The following is a 17423-nucleotide window of genomic DNA, read 5'->3' on the forward strand; positions in this document are numbered from 1 at the left end:
TCTGCCACGTGGGAAGTAAAGCAAGAAAGAGAGCACCGAAGCAAAAACTACAAAAAAACTAAAAACACAAACAAAAAGCCCAACACCCTCAGGCGGGCCGGGGTGGGGGGGAACTGCAGAAGTTCCGTGTCTGACAAACCATATGACAAACCTTAAGACACAAGTGAAGGAAAGTCTAACTTACTGCACAGAACAGTTATTCAAAGCTGGACTGGAATAAATATTTTAAAAATTCCATCCTCTGCCCTGTAACTAATCCTGACACAACTTTTGCTGTGATTTGCAGTGAAGTAAATCTTAAATGTAACAAGAAGCTTTTAGTTTGACCAGAAGTCTCTCTCAAAACTATCTACAAGAACAGGACATAAAAACTATTAATGTAAAAGAACTAATAAATCTTAAGTCGATGCTTATTCCTTCTTTAAGTGCTTCAGCAGCGGTCACGCATACGGAAAGAAAGCATCTGTTTCAAATAAATCGTTCAAGCACTATATTAAATATAAACAGGAAGACGGACACACGTAGTGGAAGTACACCTCTCCATGTTTACATTATGAAATTCTACTTGTATTTTCTCTCTACCTTTCAGCTACTAGGGGTAAAAAAAAGCTGTTAAAGGACATCTTTCCTGAATAACTGCAATCTTGCTCAACGGAGCAAACAATCTCTCTCTGAATGCAAAAACCATGATACGGCAATTTTTTTCCTAATCCCTCATTCTGTAAAGGCTAGATGCTGTGCTGTAGCAAGTTCAAGTGACCACAGGAAACCCTAAGAAGGCATCATTGATCCAGAGTTAACTGTGGACCTACAGCGTTGTTTTAAATCAGAGAAACTGAAGATGAACTGTGCTTTCTAGAACTAAAGAAAATGTTGAGTGTTCAGGTCAAGAACAAGCTTACACAGCTTCCTATTAATGTGGCTCAGTTACACAAAGGGAGACTTCTAGGATCTATTTATAGCCAAAACAATATCCTTGCTGGTTTGTTAGCTACACTTGTCAATTAATAGAGCAAAGCAAATGAAAAAAACTTCAAACATTCTAAGAAAGCTTAGACAAACTCAGTAAATACATGCTTATTTTCATAAAAGTATTTGCTTTCATTTTTTTAAGTAACACCTGCTTAGACATGGAGCACAATTTGGTCCCTGCCTTGGAGCTTACAAATGACTTTCAACCTTACAGGTTTGTTACTGTATTATACACCACAACTGGAAGGATTTGTCTGGCACAAATTGTGTTGTTAACAAGAGCTGTCAGAACTGCTCATGGAGATAAAATATAATGCCTAGAAAAAGCACCTCAAAAGAAAAACTAGAGAGCAGGAGATTTTGCAGAAGAGATCTGAACAGAGAGTAGGGTAAGTAATGGAGGGAATTGATTTTTACAATGTACATGTGCTAATGCCATCCAAAAAAAAAAAAATAGTACCAGAATAATACATGCAGTTACCTATCAGTTAAAAAGGCACAGATAAGGTTCTTCGCGTGCTTAGAGATTTCCACATCATCTGGGAAGTGTAGTGAGTTCTTATGATCCATAATTTTACTGTATGTTCCTACTAGTGAGTCTGCATAAAAAGGAGTATCACCTGAAAATAAAATATTAAGTTTACAGTGATTTTGAGTCATGTTCAAGTCATGTGAATTGAAAAAGACAAAAGATATAAAGAAAAGTCTATAAGCAGTTTTACCTAAAATAGTATTTTATTTTAAAAAAACAATTGGAATGCAGGGTACAAAATAATGTATGCTACTAAAAGTATTCCTTCCCCAAAATGCCTGTGTTACAAACTAAATCATTTTCTATCCTGTATATCACTACCAAAATTTTGCCCACTGAATTACATCTTTTGTTCTACCTAAAGACTATCACTGTTTTCTAATTTACATGATGGCAGACACATAAATCCCCATCTGTATATCATCTATAAATAACAAATGAAACTCATTAAAGATTTGCCAATGAACATTTGTTGGAAAGAATCCACCAAAGCTTTCCAAAGACCGTTTCAGAGGCAGGCAGGGCTACCCTGGCTACCCCTGGAGCTGCCTACGGCAAGTCAGCTCTGAACAGGAGCCTTCACAGAGTGTTACTGCACTGTTCAACCCATATTAATAAGTCTTGTTGACTGATAAATTATATTAGCTTGGGTGCCCATATTAACATGGGCAGGTGGCTTTTAAAATCATAGACCTTTCTCACCCAAAGGTTTGCAGTGTAGGATTTAGTTAAGTCTAGTTTCTTTGCAAATATACTTAAGAAAAGTAAAACTGGGAAAACTGCAAAGAATCAGTATTGATAAAGGTAACTGACATCAAGTTAACTGACAACATTCTGAATATGCAAATGGTTTGGGTCAGCAATCAAGAACCTGAAGTTTTTACATAAATCTCTTCTCACAACCAATCCACAGGTTTAATAGAGAAGGTGAACAATCAGTTGCATGAGCTAGGCTCTTTCCTCCATCCGGGCGTGCTGCACGCAGGCAGAGGCCACCCGGCAGGGCAGCCGGCATGCTGACTGCATGCTTCCAATGAGGTACTAAAAATTTCAAAAGCGGAAAAAAATGTATGAACAGGCCAACGCACAAAAACCATTCCACTTTCAAGAGGAATATAAATGCAACAATCCTACACCTTTACCCTCTTTCTGTCATTTTATGGCAAGGTAAGAAACTCGTAGTTACCAGCTTGAATGAAGTATCTAGACTTTTACGAAATTCATTAGGTTGCCATACCAACAGACTGGAGGGGGGATCACTGGTATTTGCTGCTGCTACCCTCATTCCAAACCTTCCCCTTCTCAGCTATCTTTGGCCTCAGAAACAGCTTTGGTTTAGGCCACACCCTAAACCCACCCTAAGTCACTGAACTAAAGTAGTGTTAGATTTATCCTCTGATCAAGATTTTAGCTTTTAGTTAAGCACACAATAAAAAGTAGTACCGTTTTCGTTAGTACTGTATCTTACTAAAAACAGAACAACAGAATGCTGTCTGCAGAGCATAAATTTTTAGAAGACCATAAACAGAAACTTATATGTAAACAAACAGAAATACTTTCTACCATTGTGTGAGATATGGAGAACCAAGTGTGAAAGTCCACAAAGGCTTTGTGGACTTTATGTGTTGTTCATGGGATCTTGAAACTGATAAGGTTATTTAAGAATGGAAATGGTAATGCTAACGTTGTGTTGTGTTACATGTCATTCAGGGTGAAAACAAGAAACCTTCAATAGTGAAAATACCACAGGATAATAAAGGGATAAGGGTTTAACCAGAGTTCAGATTTAACATGTATCAAATACTCCAAACCATTTTATCACTTCCTCGGTCTTAACAATATGTATGTGGAAGTAGAAGATCTGTCTTGAATAGTCTCATTCTTAGTTCAAAACACAAGGACCAGAAAAGCTACATCCTTACTGAAGAGAAGCTGCGTGTTTTTCTAGCCATTTTGTCAAATGGATTTGACCTGAGCGTCAAATCCTGTGTTTGCAAACAAAGTCATTGAAGGAAACCACATTGGTGCTGTCAGACAGGAAATCTAATTGAGACTAGAATACAATGATTTGAGAAGAATAAAAAAATGTTATAATAATTTATATTTTTATAGTATAAAAAAGGGCATAACTAGACCCTGTAATTGTAAATACCAGTATAACGGTGAGGCAGGTTTTAACATTTCAAGAAGACTGCATAGATAGAAAATCATGTATCCATTTCAGAGGAAGAGGGAGGCTCAGATTAAAAAAACTAGAAAAAAAAAGGCGTCATGTAAAGCACCAAAAAAAAGAAGACAAGAATTCAGCTGAAAGGGTACAGTGCTAATCACATAGGATTATGGCACGACTAAAACCAAAACAGAAGCAAAATTGTGATTTCACTCCCATCAGAAAGTGTCTGAAAAATCAGAGAGTTAATGAAAGTGAAGTTTCCAGTCTAGAGCATACACAAGAAAAAATCATTTTCAGTACTACAGAAAAAAAACCTAGTAAAAATAGCATAGCTTCAAATATTAAAATGAGATATACTTTGGGAGGAAAAATACCCGAGACCTACAAAAGATTAGAAGTTTTCTAACACAACTCCAAGCTCTACAAGCAGCTACACCAAATAAAGCCCTTAAGCTTAGCTACCCATACTGAAACCTCAAAATAAAAACACAGTGTGCTGCACAGAAATGTAGATGGAATTTTGTCCTAATCAGGTGCAGGCCCCCTCATATAACCTAGCACCTCCAGAAACTGTACCTCTCCACTTTCACTTAAAAAAAAAAAAGTTTTCATTAGAAGAATAAAAAGGGGAGGATCTTCCCTCTCCGATACAGAGGGAAGGGGGATAGGCTCTGAGAAAACATTCTGGACAGCTATGTCCAGTATTTTACTAACTTAAGAATTTTGCTGATTGCTAGAATTGTTTATGACAGACTATTACTTATGGAACACACTTTTTGTAAGTCAGAATGCCTTAACTCTGAAAGACACAGAAATTGTACTACTACAATCATATATCCAAATGTCTTTCCTGGCTCAGGATACCAAAACCATCACATCTGCAATATTCCTGGAACATGCTGATTTGGATTTTTAATAATTATATGCTCAATTCCATTCTTCTATAATCAGTATTTTGCTACAGACTAGACTATAACACTGATCGTCACTGTATTTTAAGATGCAGATGGTGACTCATCTCTCTAACAGATTATATTCTATGTTCACTGCCATAGCAGTCTGATGTATTTTACTGGAAAAATCCTGACTCAAGCATAAAAGAAAGAATCGAGCCATACTTCCAGTCATTTTGACCTAACAGAAGCCACTGCTACTGCTGGGGGGGATGTGGGGGGTAGAGGACAACAAAAGGGGAAAAAAAAGAAGAAAAAAAAAGGAGAAGGAAAAAAAACGAAAGGGCATTCCTGCCCTTCCCTCTCCTTTCCCATCTCTGCATCCCTGAAAACTCAGTACTGCCCCTGAGGTGGCACAAATGTTCATGAGATGACAAGGTAGCTGACCCTGGTTAAAACTATTCTAAGAATTAGTTTTAAACTGAAGTGAGTCAGGAAACTAATCACTGAGCAAGCATGCAAACAGCTGTTGCAGTGTAAGAGCAACAGAGAGCAAAGAGAACAGGAATGAAGCAACTGCATCAGCCGAAGGTCAGAAGCTGTTAGACAGTGAGGTACAACCAGTCCCCTTGCAGCAAAGTACAGCTAAAGGCACAGTCAAGACTCAATGATAATCTCATTAGCAGAAGAAATCACTACTTACCAACTAGCATCTCAAAAAGGAAGACTCCTACAGACCACCAGTCACATTCCCGTCCATAGTAACCATCACCCCCTTGCGACTTCAGAACTTCGGGCGATATGTAGTCGGGCGTTCCCACAGCTGTATCGCAGCGCACCATACCTATCTGTGCAACAGTGAGAATTCAAACAGCTCAATTAAAAATACTTCTAAGTCTTTAAACAATTAGTCCATTAGTAGACCAGAAAAACATAGAAAATATAGCCCAAAATAGTTGGTTTGAGGAATGTGTTTGAAAGTGTCTTTTTTTTTTTAACTCCAGAAGCAATATGGACTGAAATGACAATTCCTGATAACACGCTCTCCCCTGTCTACTCTGTAGCTGTTTTTCTTGATTGTCTTTCAAAAATTGACCAATCTTATTATCTTTACCATTTGTTTCAATATGAAGCTACGCACCATATCGGACTGCTCCTTATCTCACTGAATTCAGGGACAAACTTCAGAATAGTTTTGACAAGCTAGGAGTTCTAGGCCCTACATAGCAGATACATAAAAGTTTCGTCCAATTCAAATAATAAATCAAGTTAAAGGCAAATTTTTTTAGTCGCACCTTGGTTTTGAAAGATAAGAAAAAAATAAAAGGAACAGCTATTTTTAAAGAATATCAAAGCATTTTTTTTAAAGTTATTTTTATTAATGTATTAACACAGTTGTATTAATGGAATGATTCTTCATCCTCTTTGTTTCACACTGAGAGACTAAAAATGCGGGGGTGGGGTTAATGACGCAGAAGCATCGTCAGATCTGCCAGCATGCTGGTTCAGACTTATAAGCCTTGTTTCCTTTAATAAAGTTCACTGCATTCATTCCAGAGAGAGCAGATGGATGAATGAATGACATGAAATCCTGGATGAAGTTAGAGAAGTAGCAAAAATACACTCATCTCTTATTCTGTCTCTCAACCTCAAATCTTTTCTAAGCCATCTTACAAAGTTCTCTGTGCATTTTGCCATCAGCCTTGGCTGAATATGAATACAGAATATTAGCAGCAACAACTAAAGTCAAAATACATATTTAAAGAAGAGAAACATTTTGCTTTGGGAACTATATCAGCATGTAAAAATTAGACACTAAACTACAATATTTATTTTCACACACAATATGAATCATAGAATCACTAAGGTTGGAAAAGACCTCTCGGATCATCAAGTCCAACTGTCAACCCAACACCCCCATGCCTCCTAAACCATGCCCTGAATTGCCACGTCTACACTTTTTCTGAATGACTCCAGGGATGGTGACTCCACCACCTCTCTGGGCAGCCTTTTCCAATGCCTGACCACTCTTCTAGTGAAGAAATTTTTCCTAATATCCAAAACTGACAAAAGCTTTTATTTATGTACTAAACCAGAATCCTGGAAAGTCATGAACCAGCAGTGAAAAACTAGGATTATGCCTAAATGCTGCAGAAACCTAAGGAATACTTCAAATATCTTCCTGGCAAATGCCTATCAACTTCTACAACTCCATGGTGAAACCTAAATGACATTTTAACTTCCCAGTTCTGGAATGAAAAGCAGGTTAACTTCTGCCTTCTATACTAGGAACCAGATAGCACATAGCTTGATAATACTGCAATAAGAAAATGAAGTTAACTCTTTTCAGAAGACCTAATGTCTTCTTTGTACAAAGAAGAATACAGATGATCCCATTTTAACATTGGGAAATAAATAAGCTAAAAGCCCAAAGGCTCCAGAAATCTAAAGCTGAGAACATTCAAAACTGGGTCCGGCATATGGCAGGAACTACTAGTTGATCATCCTGCTTGTAACAGCACCCTGTGCATAAACCTACAGATCTTCTCTGAAGCTTAAGCCTCTCTTTGCTTTGAGCACTGGAGGAATCACTCTGGGCTCATGTGATTCTGCTGATCTAGTAGGACTGTGGCATCTTAATAAGGCCTCCAACACTGGTGCATGTCTATCTCTTCCTTATCCAAATGCAAAATTACAACACAGGAAAGTCTGAGCCTTCACTCAGTGACAACTGGCTGAAGCCACCTGAATCCGTCCCTGGGTAAAACGCTTCTTTAAAAACAGTCACTGAAACAGTTCTGAAAGATTTCTCTGAAGACCGCCGGTTCAGTCACAGACTCATCACCTCAACACCTAAGCACTTAATAACACCCCATTTCCCATTCCTCTATAATTAAACACCAAAACAAGAACACTTTAATGTATTATACATGTCAATATTTTACGAAGTCTTATGCAAACAAAGCAAAGGTTGTGCCTAAAAAAACTCCAGCCCTACCCAAGTCTGATGGCTAGTACGTAGCGACAAGAAAGCTTCTTTCCAATTACATTATAGATGCCGAAGAACTCCAGGTAACAACACCTTAGATTTTCAGACAAGGTGTCAACGAATTGAACAGTAGAGCAAAAAAGTACTTCTACAGTTATAAGGGATCTGCATGCTAACATCAGTTTTCAGTGGACTGTATCTGAATCGCATGGAGTTGGTTGTACTTACTCCCCATAAAATTCTACCTTCTGTCTCCGGAACAAATCTAAAAATGCATTCACAGAATCACAGAACAGCCCAGGGTTCGAAAAGGACCTTGAAAGATCATCTGGCCCAATCTGTCATGGTAAAGGGAGCCTAGATGAGATTATATAGCATGCTGTCTGATCGCATCCTGAAAATCTCCAGCAGCAGCGAGTCTACCGTGTCCCTGGGAAGGCTGGTTCATTATCACCTGAATATAATATTCCCAGATTTCCATTCCTCTCATTTACACACTTGTTCCTTCAAAGAACTTGGGCGTTGCTCTGTATGTATTTCTAAGTACTGGATACTCCTAATACCAAAGTCAGACTAGCTTATATGATCTCAGGCATCAAAGCCAACTAAACAGGGAAGTCCCCTCTGTGCAGTACATGGCATCTTGAGAGTCCCTACATACTGCACAATGACTTCTGTACTTCAGCATTCGAAGAGATCTAAAGGATGCTGTTTTCTCTCAACAAAGCGTTGCTCCCGTGTTTCAAATACTAAGCTTCTGTTTTATGGCCAAATAGCACACTTACTTCGGCAGCTCTCATACAAAGCTTCCTTTTGGGAGTCTCGACCCAGTGTCTCACCTGAGACTTTTCTCATCACCTCAAAAGATCAAGGTGGATCTTGGAACTCAACTGGTGTCATCTGAAAACTTACTGAGAGTGCACTCGATCCCACTGTCTATGTCACTGATGAAGATACTGAACAGTGCCGGTCCCAGTATGGACCCCTGATGGACACCACTCATCACCGGTCTCTATCTGGACATTGATCCATTGACCACTACCCTCTGGATGCAACCATCCTACCAATTCCTTATCTACCAAATCAGGCTTTCACTCCCTCATGAAGTTCTTTTCAGTAAGCAAGAGCTGGAGAGCGCTTGTGTGGAAACATTAGCGTCGCTCAGATATGGTGCTAACACTGCACCTGGGCTTGTGCAGCATGCTGCAGGCAATGAACTGAAGCAAGAAGTATCCAGCAGAGTCTTGGACGAGCTTCAACGAGAAATAAGCTGAGTTCTAAAAAGAGGAACGCATTCCTTCTTTCAGCTCAACTGCCTGAGCTGAGGTGATAATCCCAAATGGTAAACATCCCTTCTTTCACTCACATCTCTCTTCAACAGATATCCCCTAAACCTGTGATCTCCTAAAAGCTCGGTTAGCACAGACAGCATTATGTACTGAGCCTGGCAGCACTAGCAGTTCCTGGCTCTGCCAAGGCCAGCCATGCTACTGTCCAGTTTCTTACAGAAAACCTGAAGATTAGAGTCTGGTAAAACCTGCCCTTGGCTACCTTATCATACCTAAATACCAAAAGGGAACTACAATTCCTACTAAACCTTTGAGGCCAACTCTATTCTTTATTCAATTATAGACATACTCACCTTGTTGCAGAGTTAAAAAATAAATAAATGAATAAAATAAAAAACCCTACAACTCCCAAAACCATCACAACTGAGTATAGACCAGGTCCTTTTGTGTTGGAAAAGATATGTAGCATTTCTTTTCACATACTGGTAAGGAAGAATTCTGCTGCAAGTGCCAGGACTGGCCTGGAAGACTTAAGAGGACACTGAATTCAATTCCACAGCAAAAGTCAAAATATTCTCTCACCGAATTGCGGCAGAATTTTCCTGTGCTCTCAATAGCGTAAGGAAGACGCTAATTGCACAACTGCTAAAAGAACTCCAAATCAAAAAAAATAAATAAGTATTGGGTAAGCATATATTTTCTAGAAATCATCCTGCCAACATCAATATTATATTTACACAGCTGGGATGTGTTCATGTTTTGTAAGAAGTACCATGCGATTTGGAGACAATCCAGAACCTCTCAACTTCTAAAGCTTCCTGTATAAAAAATTTTTGTGATTCCACTGAGTCTGAGAAACACTAAGAACTTGAAATGTAATCTGTTAAAAATTAACTTCTTTAGGAGATCACTGGTTCATTGATGGTGCCCAGTCCGAACTGGAGCTCACTGTAACTCTTTATGAGAAATGTGCATGCATTTCTAACATTTATAATACGATCAACTACATTTTAGTATTCTAGTCTTTTAACACTAACAACGAAAAAGAAAGAAGGAAAAAAGCCACTTAGGTTCACCATTTCTGGGACACCTAAAACAGCATAAGGGATCACCCTTTTTTCGTAGATTTACATTATGAACTTTTGGATGCTTTTTTTATTGTCCCTTCTGATGAAAATCAGATTCACTTAAGACCTATAGTCTATTGGCTCAAAACCAAGATATTTTTTTTAAGGACTAAATTTAGAGATCAAGTTCTACTTCTGAATTTTTCAACTGAAGTAAATGCTGTTGCCTAAAAGTAGGCAAGTAAGTCAAACAATGTCTCTGCCTTTAAAATAACAACTGCAATATCAGCAAAACTAAATAGACTACTGAACCTCACTGAACAACTACAGCTCTTTATCGAAGTTAATATGTTGTCACAGGAAAGAAAAAAACCCAACCCCTAACCAGAGACAGTACTTTCAGATGCAGCTGAAGAGACATTAACTTAATTATGCAAATGCAAATTAAGTAGATTGCAGAGATTATACCAAGCACTGCCTAAACAATAAAAAAAAATAATCTAATGCATTAAAGCAAATAAACTTAAGAGGATCATCCTTGCTAACATGAATACAGAAACCTTTCAAAGGCCAGGCGAATTATAACACACATTCACACACATTGGTTTTTAGAATCTGTTACAATTCTTCACAGGAAGAACATGTTGTGTAAATTACAGCATAACACTGTTTGTCAGGGAAGATTTAAGAAGTGCAAACTACAAAAGGTATCTTTATTTTTAAGTCTCCTTTAATAATATAACATATTACATCCTGTTAAAAATAAAATACTTATAGAATCTCATTAGAAAACAGTGTATTTGGCTGTAGGTGGTAAAATCTGGACAATTAAAATGTATGACATTTTAACAAACAGCTAACAAATTCTAATATATCACATATCACTGCTGCCTTACTGTGACCTCATTTTAATGACCACTAGAGGATGCTATGAGAACAATTAGAGTGAAAAATGAAAAGAGGGACTGTATCTTGCCTATAAAATAATTTAATTTACAGAAAAATGTCAGTTTATGAACTGTTCCAAGGTAACTAACGTTGCAACCAGTTGTCGTCTCATAAGCTTTTCAGGCATTTGGAAAAAAATGAACTGTCAAAATTCACAAACAAACACACTTTCAAAAACAACAAAAAGTTTACAACCTTCTTCCACCTGCCAGAAAAGTTTATTATAGACAAGGTTACACTATTTAAAGTACCCTTGTATTTAAAACTAGAAGACAAGGAACAGCTTTCCAACCAAGTGGACCATTTGACAAATATTCCTTTGGGTATTACAATTAATAAGAAATTAACCTTAGAATTACAGTTTTATAGATGATAAGTTATTCAGTTGCATACTTACTTCATCCATTTTCATGCAAGTGCCAAAATCTGCCAGCTTCAGATGCCCATGTTTATCTAAAAGCATATTGTCAGGCTTCACATCTCGGTGTATCAAGCCCATGGAGTGAATTGCATCAAGAGCAAGAACAACTTCGGCTGTGTAGAACTTGGCCCATTTCTCAGGCACATCGTAATTGCTCATAAGGTTGACAAGATCTCCACCTGGCATGTATTCCATTACCATGTACAAGTATTTGTCATCTTGAAAGGCACAAAATAGCTGCAACATTAAAAAAAAAAAAAACACAAACAACAAAGAGCAAATACTTTCAGAGGCAGCTAGGAAAGAGAATAAAGTACTTTATCTTGAAGTTTCATCAAATCTGAGCATACATTATCAAGACTGATGTAAAATAACTTCATTTTTTATATTCAGATAATCTACATTTCCTATTCATTATGGCAGTACCTTGAAACTTACTGAACTTCAAAACATTATTGTTTTCATTTTTAAGAAAGCAAAGATTCCCTGATTATTTTAGTAGTGTGAGCTAAGTATATATATGTGTTTCTTGGCATTAAAAGGTATCACTAAGTCAAAATGCAAAATATAAAACCTGAGAAAAGAAGCACCATGTATTGATTTGAAAATAGCTCAACAGTGAATAGTGTCTTACACTTTTCCTAAATTTCGTATATTACAAATCTCCTTATCTCTCTACACATTTACTTGTTGCTACTGATTTTGCCCTAAGTCAACAAATATATTGAAATAAGAAGGAGAAAGAAAAGAAGTTCCTGAAGACAGGTATAACACAATACAAATAAATTATCCTTAAAAATAAAATAACCATCTGGTATAGGTTACAGCCAGTAAGTTTCCTACTGGCATGATAGCGGAAGTAAGTTTAATCTCTTTAAAATGTATTTCAGACCTAGAGTACTGAAGTTTCAGAGACTTCACCAACCGATCACCAGGTCTGAAAATGGCCCAAACCAGCAAAAAGCGTTACTGTTAAATTTCAGTCTCCGGTGTGGAAAAGCCTCTGAAAGTCTCCCACCTTATTTCTCAGGGAATACTGCTCCTTTACGTTAAAAACTAAAATCATTCACATCTTCAAGTTAACCACACAAAATTCAAACACAATTGAAAAAGAAGATGAATGGAAGAAATCAAAAACAGGGAGTTTGTGGAGGACGAGGAACCATGAAAGGCAGGAACGTTATTAAAGAGATTTGACCTTTAGATTAAAATTTCTAGAATAAAATTTCTAGAATAAAATTTAAAATGTATATTAGTGTCAGAAGACCTATATTTAAATACTTAAATACATATATATACTACACTGTATTTGTTTTCTCAAATGGCTAGTACATACAATATATAATATGATAATGCATTTGGTCATTAAAATCTAAATTAAAATCCAAAATAGCCTCTGTATTCTCACATGTAAGGATATTAATATAACACAATAATAAAGAACAACACTATGCCTTTACACGGCACTTTCATTATTGCCCTCAAAGGATTTATTTAAAAAGAAAAAAAAAAAAAACAAACCAAAAACAAAACCCAAACAACACCCTAGGGCTCTAATTTCACTTGCTTTTCACAAAAGGGCGGCACAGAGAAGCAGCGTCATCTGTCCCAGTTTCCAGCCTATACCACTGGACCACATCATCTAAATATATCACACTAATACACTTATTCACAGAAGGCACAATTGCAACTACACTTTAATTCATTTGCTATTTACAAGAACACACACTAACGTTTATATCATGCTTGCTACACTTTCCTTTGAAAATTGTCATACATTTCTCCTTACTTTCAACTGCATGTGAAAAACAAAAATAATTCCAGACAACTAATGTCAATAAAACAAATAACTAAATAAAAATTCATCTATTTGGTTAAGTATTTCTGCTGAATATAGGCAAGAACACAAAATATGATCTGAAAAGCAAAACATCTAAGTTAAAAAAAAACCCAACAACTTGTAAAACATTTCTTGCACACATGAGGTAAAGAGTTATGAAGAATATATGGGAAGCTTAGTGCCAGTCTTTACATATTAAATATACAGAAGTATGGCAGTATTGGTGAGAGCATTTAAATGTATTAATTATTTAACAAAATGAAGTACTAACAATTTCTTTAAGTATATGCTTTCACTACTCATTTTATTAATTGGTGTAATTTACCAGTTAGAACAAATTGCAGTATTTAGTACTAATTCTTCCCAAAGGCATAATTCATATTACAAACATGATGATGATGATACATGTTGTGAGACAGCTGCAAGCGACAGTGTTCAAGACCAGCTGAAGTCAGCTCTCCATTACTTGGATATTACTTGTGAGCTGTGACGCAGTAACTGACCACTAAGAAGATGGTTTCAAGCAAACCACTGCTACAACCTCCTGTCTTGCAGGAGACCAGGAGTGTACACTCATCCACTTACCAAATCACAGCTGAAAAGACAGTAACTACTTAAGGCACTCTTAATACTAATTGCCTGTGATCAACTGACTGTATCATGAGGAGAGACTGGAAATAACACTGACTTTTGTTTCTATCCTGATTTTTTCTTAGTTGGGAAGGTAACCTCCCTATTATCCCAAATAATTGTGTGGATATTTAATAAATCAGTTTAATTCAGTTTTATGATGCATTTGTAGTGACTCAAATGTAAATTAATCTACTTTCTAATACAGCCAAATACACAAACTCCATGAAATTGCTGTAAATATGTATCTTTAAAAAGTAAAATCTGAACCTAAACCATTATTTGAGTTTAGATGTAAATTCAAAACCAGCTCAAGACTGGGAAGGATTTATGGCATCATCATCATCATCATCATCATCATCATCATCATCATCTTACACATCTTCCTTACCTGAACCACCCACGGACTGTTGGCAAAGGCCATGATATCTCTTTCTTCCCAGAAAAAGGCTGAATCTGATCTCTTGATCATTTCAAATTTACTAAGTAGCTTCATTGCATAAACCTTCTGTGTCATTTTGTGGCGAACCTGTTGGTTAAGAAAGAGAAACCACTTTTTTGAAATGCCTTGTAGAAAAATTGAATACCAGCATAGCATATTTCTCCTACATGCACACTGCTTTCTGGGATGTGATGCCTCCAGGTCTTCCTATACTCAATTTTCTACACAGTAAGGATTTGAGAACTTTCAAACCTGGAAAAAGAAACCTAACAGCTGCTCCAAAAAAACATAGCAGGTGTGGAACAAGGAGGAGGCCAAACGAAGGAAGATCTGCCGCAGCCTGGCCAGCTGCTGCAGATGCAGCCCCAGGAAAGGAGCTGCAGGGCCACGAGGAGGACAGGCCTCAGGGCTGTGGGAGCTATTAGGAGGTAGCTGTTTATTGAAGATGCACGGATACATGCCTATGTTCTTCCTCACTGTGGCTATAAGCATAAAAATGAGGGCTCACTCCAGTAGTCTGCTTACTCCAATTGAAACAGCTTAAAAAAGCAAGCAAACAAAAAAAACCACCCCAAACAAAAAAACCCAACCCAAAACTCAGAATGAGAAAAGTACCGTCTTATTCTAAAGAACTGGACTCCTCTTCCCAACATTTTCTGAGTGAACATGACTACTTGAAATCACCCAGACCACCACAAAAAGAGATGAAATAGCTCTGTTTACAGAAGAAAAAGGAAGTGCTTGTATATTCCCCCTTCAAAAGCTCCACTGTGTAAGGAGAAATAAAATGCAACTCTGTTTATATTTTCTTATTCTGAACACCGTCCATCCATTGCATTCATTCACATTAGAAATTCTGCAAGCAGCCCACTTCAGCCTCTTCCAATTTTTATTTTCCACAAAAAAGATTGCTCCTATTTCTTTTCTTAAGAAGTTATTGATTTATAAATGGTATAAAAGAATAACAAATCATGTTGGAACACTGAAATTAAAACTTTGATGACAAAATCTGAAAATATTTTGGAAAACTGCTGAATATGGACATGAAACAAAACCCTTAAAGCACAAACTGTAAAGTCATTACCCTGTTAGTGAAACAATGTTAGATTTATACTACTTTACGTAACAACTACTAAAGGGCCAGTTTTTTAACATTCTTGAGTGTTCCTTGCAGAAATCAAGGTGAGAAGTATTCAGCTGTAAGCTAAAGTCAGCAGAAAAAAGAAATTAACTGCATCTTAAGTTTCTGCACATTGTTTTCACATGAAAATAAAAAAAGTCAGTGGACTAATTTGTGAAATCAGAACTGAACGGTTACGACTTTCTGGTGCATTTTAAAACCTCACATTTAGTGAAATAAACCATATCCCCCACCTTCTTACTTTTACATAATGTCTTAAGTTTAATTATGCTACTTGAAAGAATGTTTAATAGGTTCTTTTCCTGAACAGCTCTAAATGTTTCAGGTTCATTATGTCTGCAGTGCAAAGCTTCACACAGACACCTATTTGCTCTACAAATGTGGGAGCATCAGTCTCCTGCTCCTGAGGAGCTGTAAACATTAATGCTGCTGAAGCCAACAGGAATGAGCTGTAGAAACAGGAGAAGCATTAGATGGTGGTGGTGGAAATCTTGGAAAGAGTGAGAACATGAACAGAAACCGGATCATTTATGAACTTACCGTTCTTGAAATTGGGGCTTTTTGTTCTCAAGACATAGGTACAAAAGTTTTAGATTAGCATCTTGCATAGTTAAATCTAACCAACAACCTTCTGTACAACTAGATCAAAAAACCTCAAAAGCCTCCAACCAAACACCAAAACAGAAACACATTCTCTGCATGCACTAACAACTCCATAAACATGTATATTTTAAGACATTAACAATTAACCAGCTAGTGAAGGTGTCCTAATAAAGGATTTTGAAAACTACCTCTTTCCCATTTACTAATCCCACAGGGGATTATTTACAAAGACTTGGTGGTACACCACAACTATACGCCATTAAGTAAAGCTTTAGCAATCCTGCTCAAATCCAGAAGAAACACAAAGACCAGCAACCTCAAAAAGATACTGTTTAATTGAAGATGGATTTTCTATGAAAGTTCACATAAAGCTCTGCAACTTTTTTAGTAGTTTGAGTAGTCTCAGCCTTGAGAAAAGGAGGCTTAGAGGAGATCTCATCACCATGTACCAGTACTTAAGGGGTAGCTACAAAGAAGATGGAGACTCCCTTTTTACAAGGAGTCACATGGAGAGGACAAGGGGGAATGGACACAAATTGCTCTTGGGGAGATTCCAATTGGACATGAGAGGGAAATTTTTCATAGTGAGGACAGTCACCATTGGAATAATCTCCCCAGGGAAGTGGTTGACTTGGCCACGTTGGACACCTTTAAGAGTTGGTTGGACAGGGTGTTGGGCCATCTTGTCTAGACTGTGCTCTTCCTAGAAAGGTTGGACTAGATGATCCCTGAGGTCCCTTCCAACCTGTGGTTCTGTGGTTATGATTCCTAAGATTGCCGTGTGCTCTTGCCTGGGTGCTGTAGGGGAATAGACAGGGATCGGCGACCGGAAGATTACGGGATGTGACGGAAAGATAGACTCCTCCCCATAGGAGTGGCAGGAACAGGAAGCGCAAGAGCTATATAAGCGTGTGACGCAGCCAAATAGACGGACATTTTGCATCCATCATATTGGTGTCTGTGCATCACTGTCCCCAGGGTGGGTAGAGCCCTGTGTCCCGGAGGTATGCGGCCCAAGATAAGTTCTCCCGTAGAAGCGTACAGCTACAGGTGCAGTTAGTAGAGCTGCCTCTATTTACAGGAATAATTGTCTCCCACTACTTGCGGGGGGAAGTCTCAAAAAGCCAGCACAGCCTGAAGCAAGCTCATGCACAGCAGTGCAGGGACCAGAAATTACAGTCTGTGGACCTCTCTAAGGCAGTACCAATAGCTTATTAGTTGGCTAAATTATTTATTGAGAAAATTTCAAGATAGGTTCATTCTCTGTACAAAAATCAAGTAACAAGTAGCATACCGGCACATCCAAAGGCTGAGTAGGCCTTGATATGCCTTACAGGTGAACAGACCTACTGGCAGTATTACTTCTCATATCACCACCGTGACCCCTAGAGACAGCCTATTTAGATGCTGGCCACTGTGCTCCTTACCCAGAGCTATATTTGTGCATATATGTATTGGCTTATATAGCAGATTATTCATGTAT

General features: G+C 37.6%; 1 protein-coding gene across 3 annotated transcripts in view; it reads right to left on the reverse strand.

Moving 5' to 3' along the window:
- The window catches only part of ROCK2 (Rho associated coiled-coil containing protein kinase 2), a 113847-nt gene that overhangs the window by 36541 nt on the left and 59883 nt on the right, over positions 1–17423 (reverse strand). For all 3 annotated transcript variants that reach the window (XM_064448040.1, XM_064448039.1, XM_064448041.1), the window contains exons 4-7: positions 14146–14283; positions 11261–11521; positions 5274–5418; positions 1454–1592 (exon numbers count right to left, since the gene is read on the reverse strand). In XM_064448040.1, the coding sequence (XP_064304110.1) occupies positions 1454–1592; positions 5274–5418; positions 11261–11521; positions 14146–14283 (683 nt within the window). The remainder of the gene's footprint in view (positions 1–1453; positions 1593–5273; positions 5419–11260; positions 11522–14145; positions 14284–17423) is intronic.

Source organism: Phalacrocorax carbo, chromosome 3 (assembly GCF_963921805.1).
Source record: "Phalacrocorax carbo chromosome 3, bPhaCar2.1, whole genome shotgun sequence".
In the NCBI taxonomy this organism is placed as follows: domain Eukaryota; kingdom Metazoa; phylum Chordata; class Aves; order Suliformes; family Phalacrocoracidae; genus Phalacrocorax; species Phalacrocorax carbo.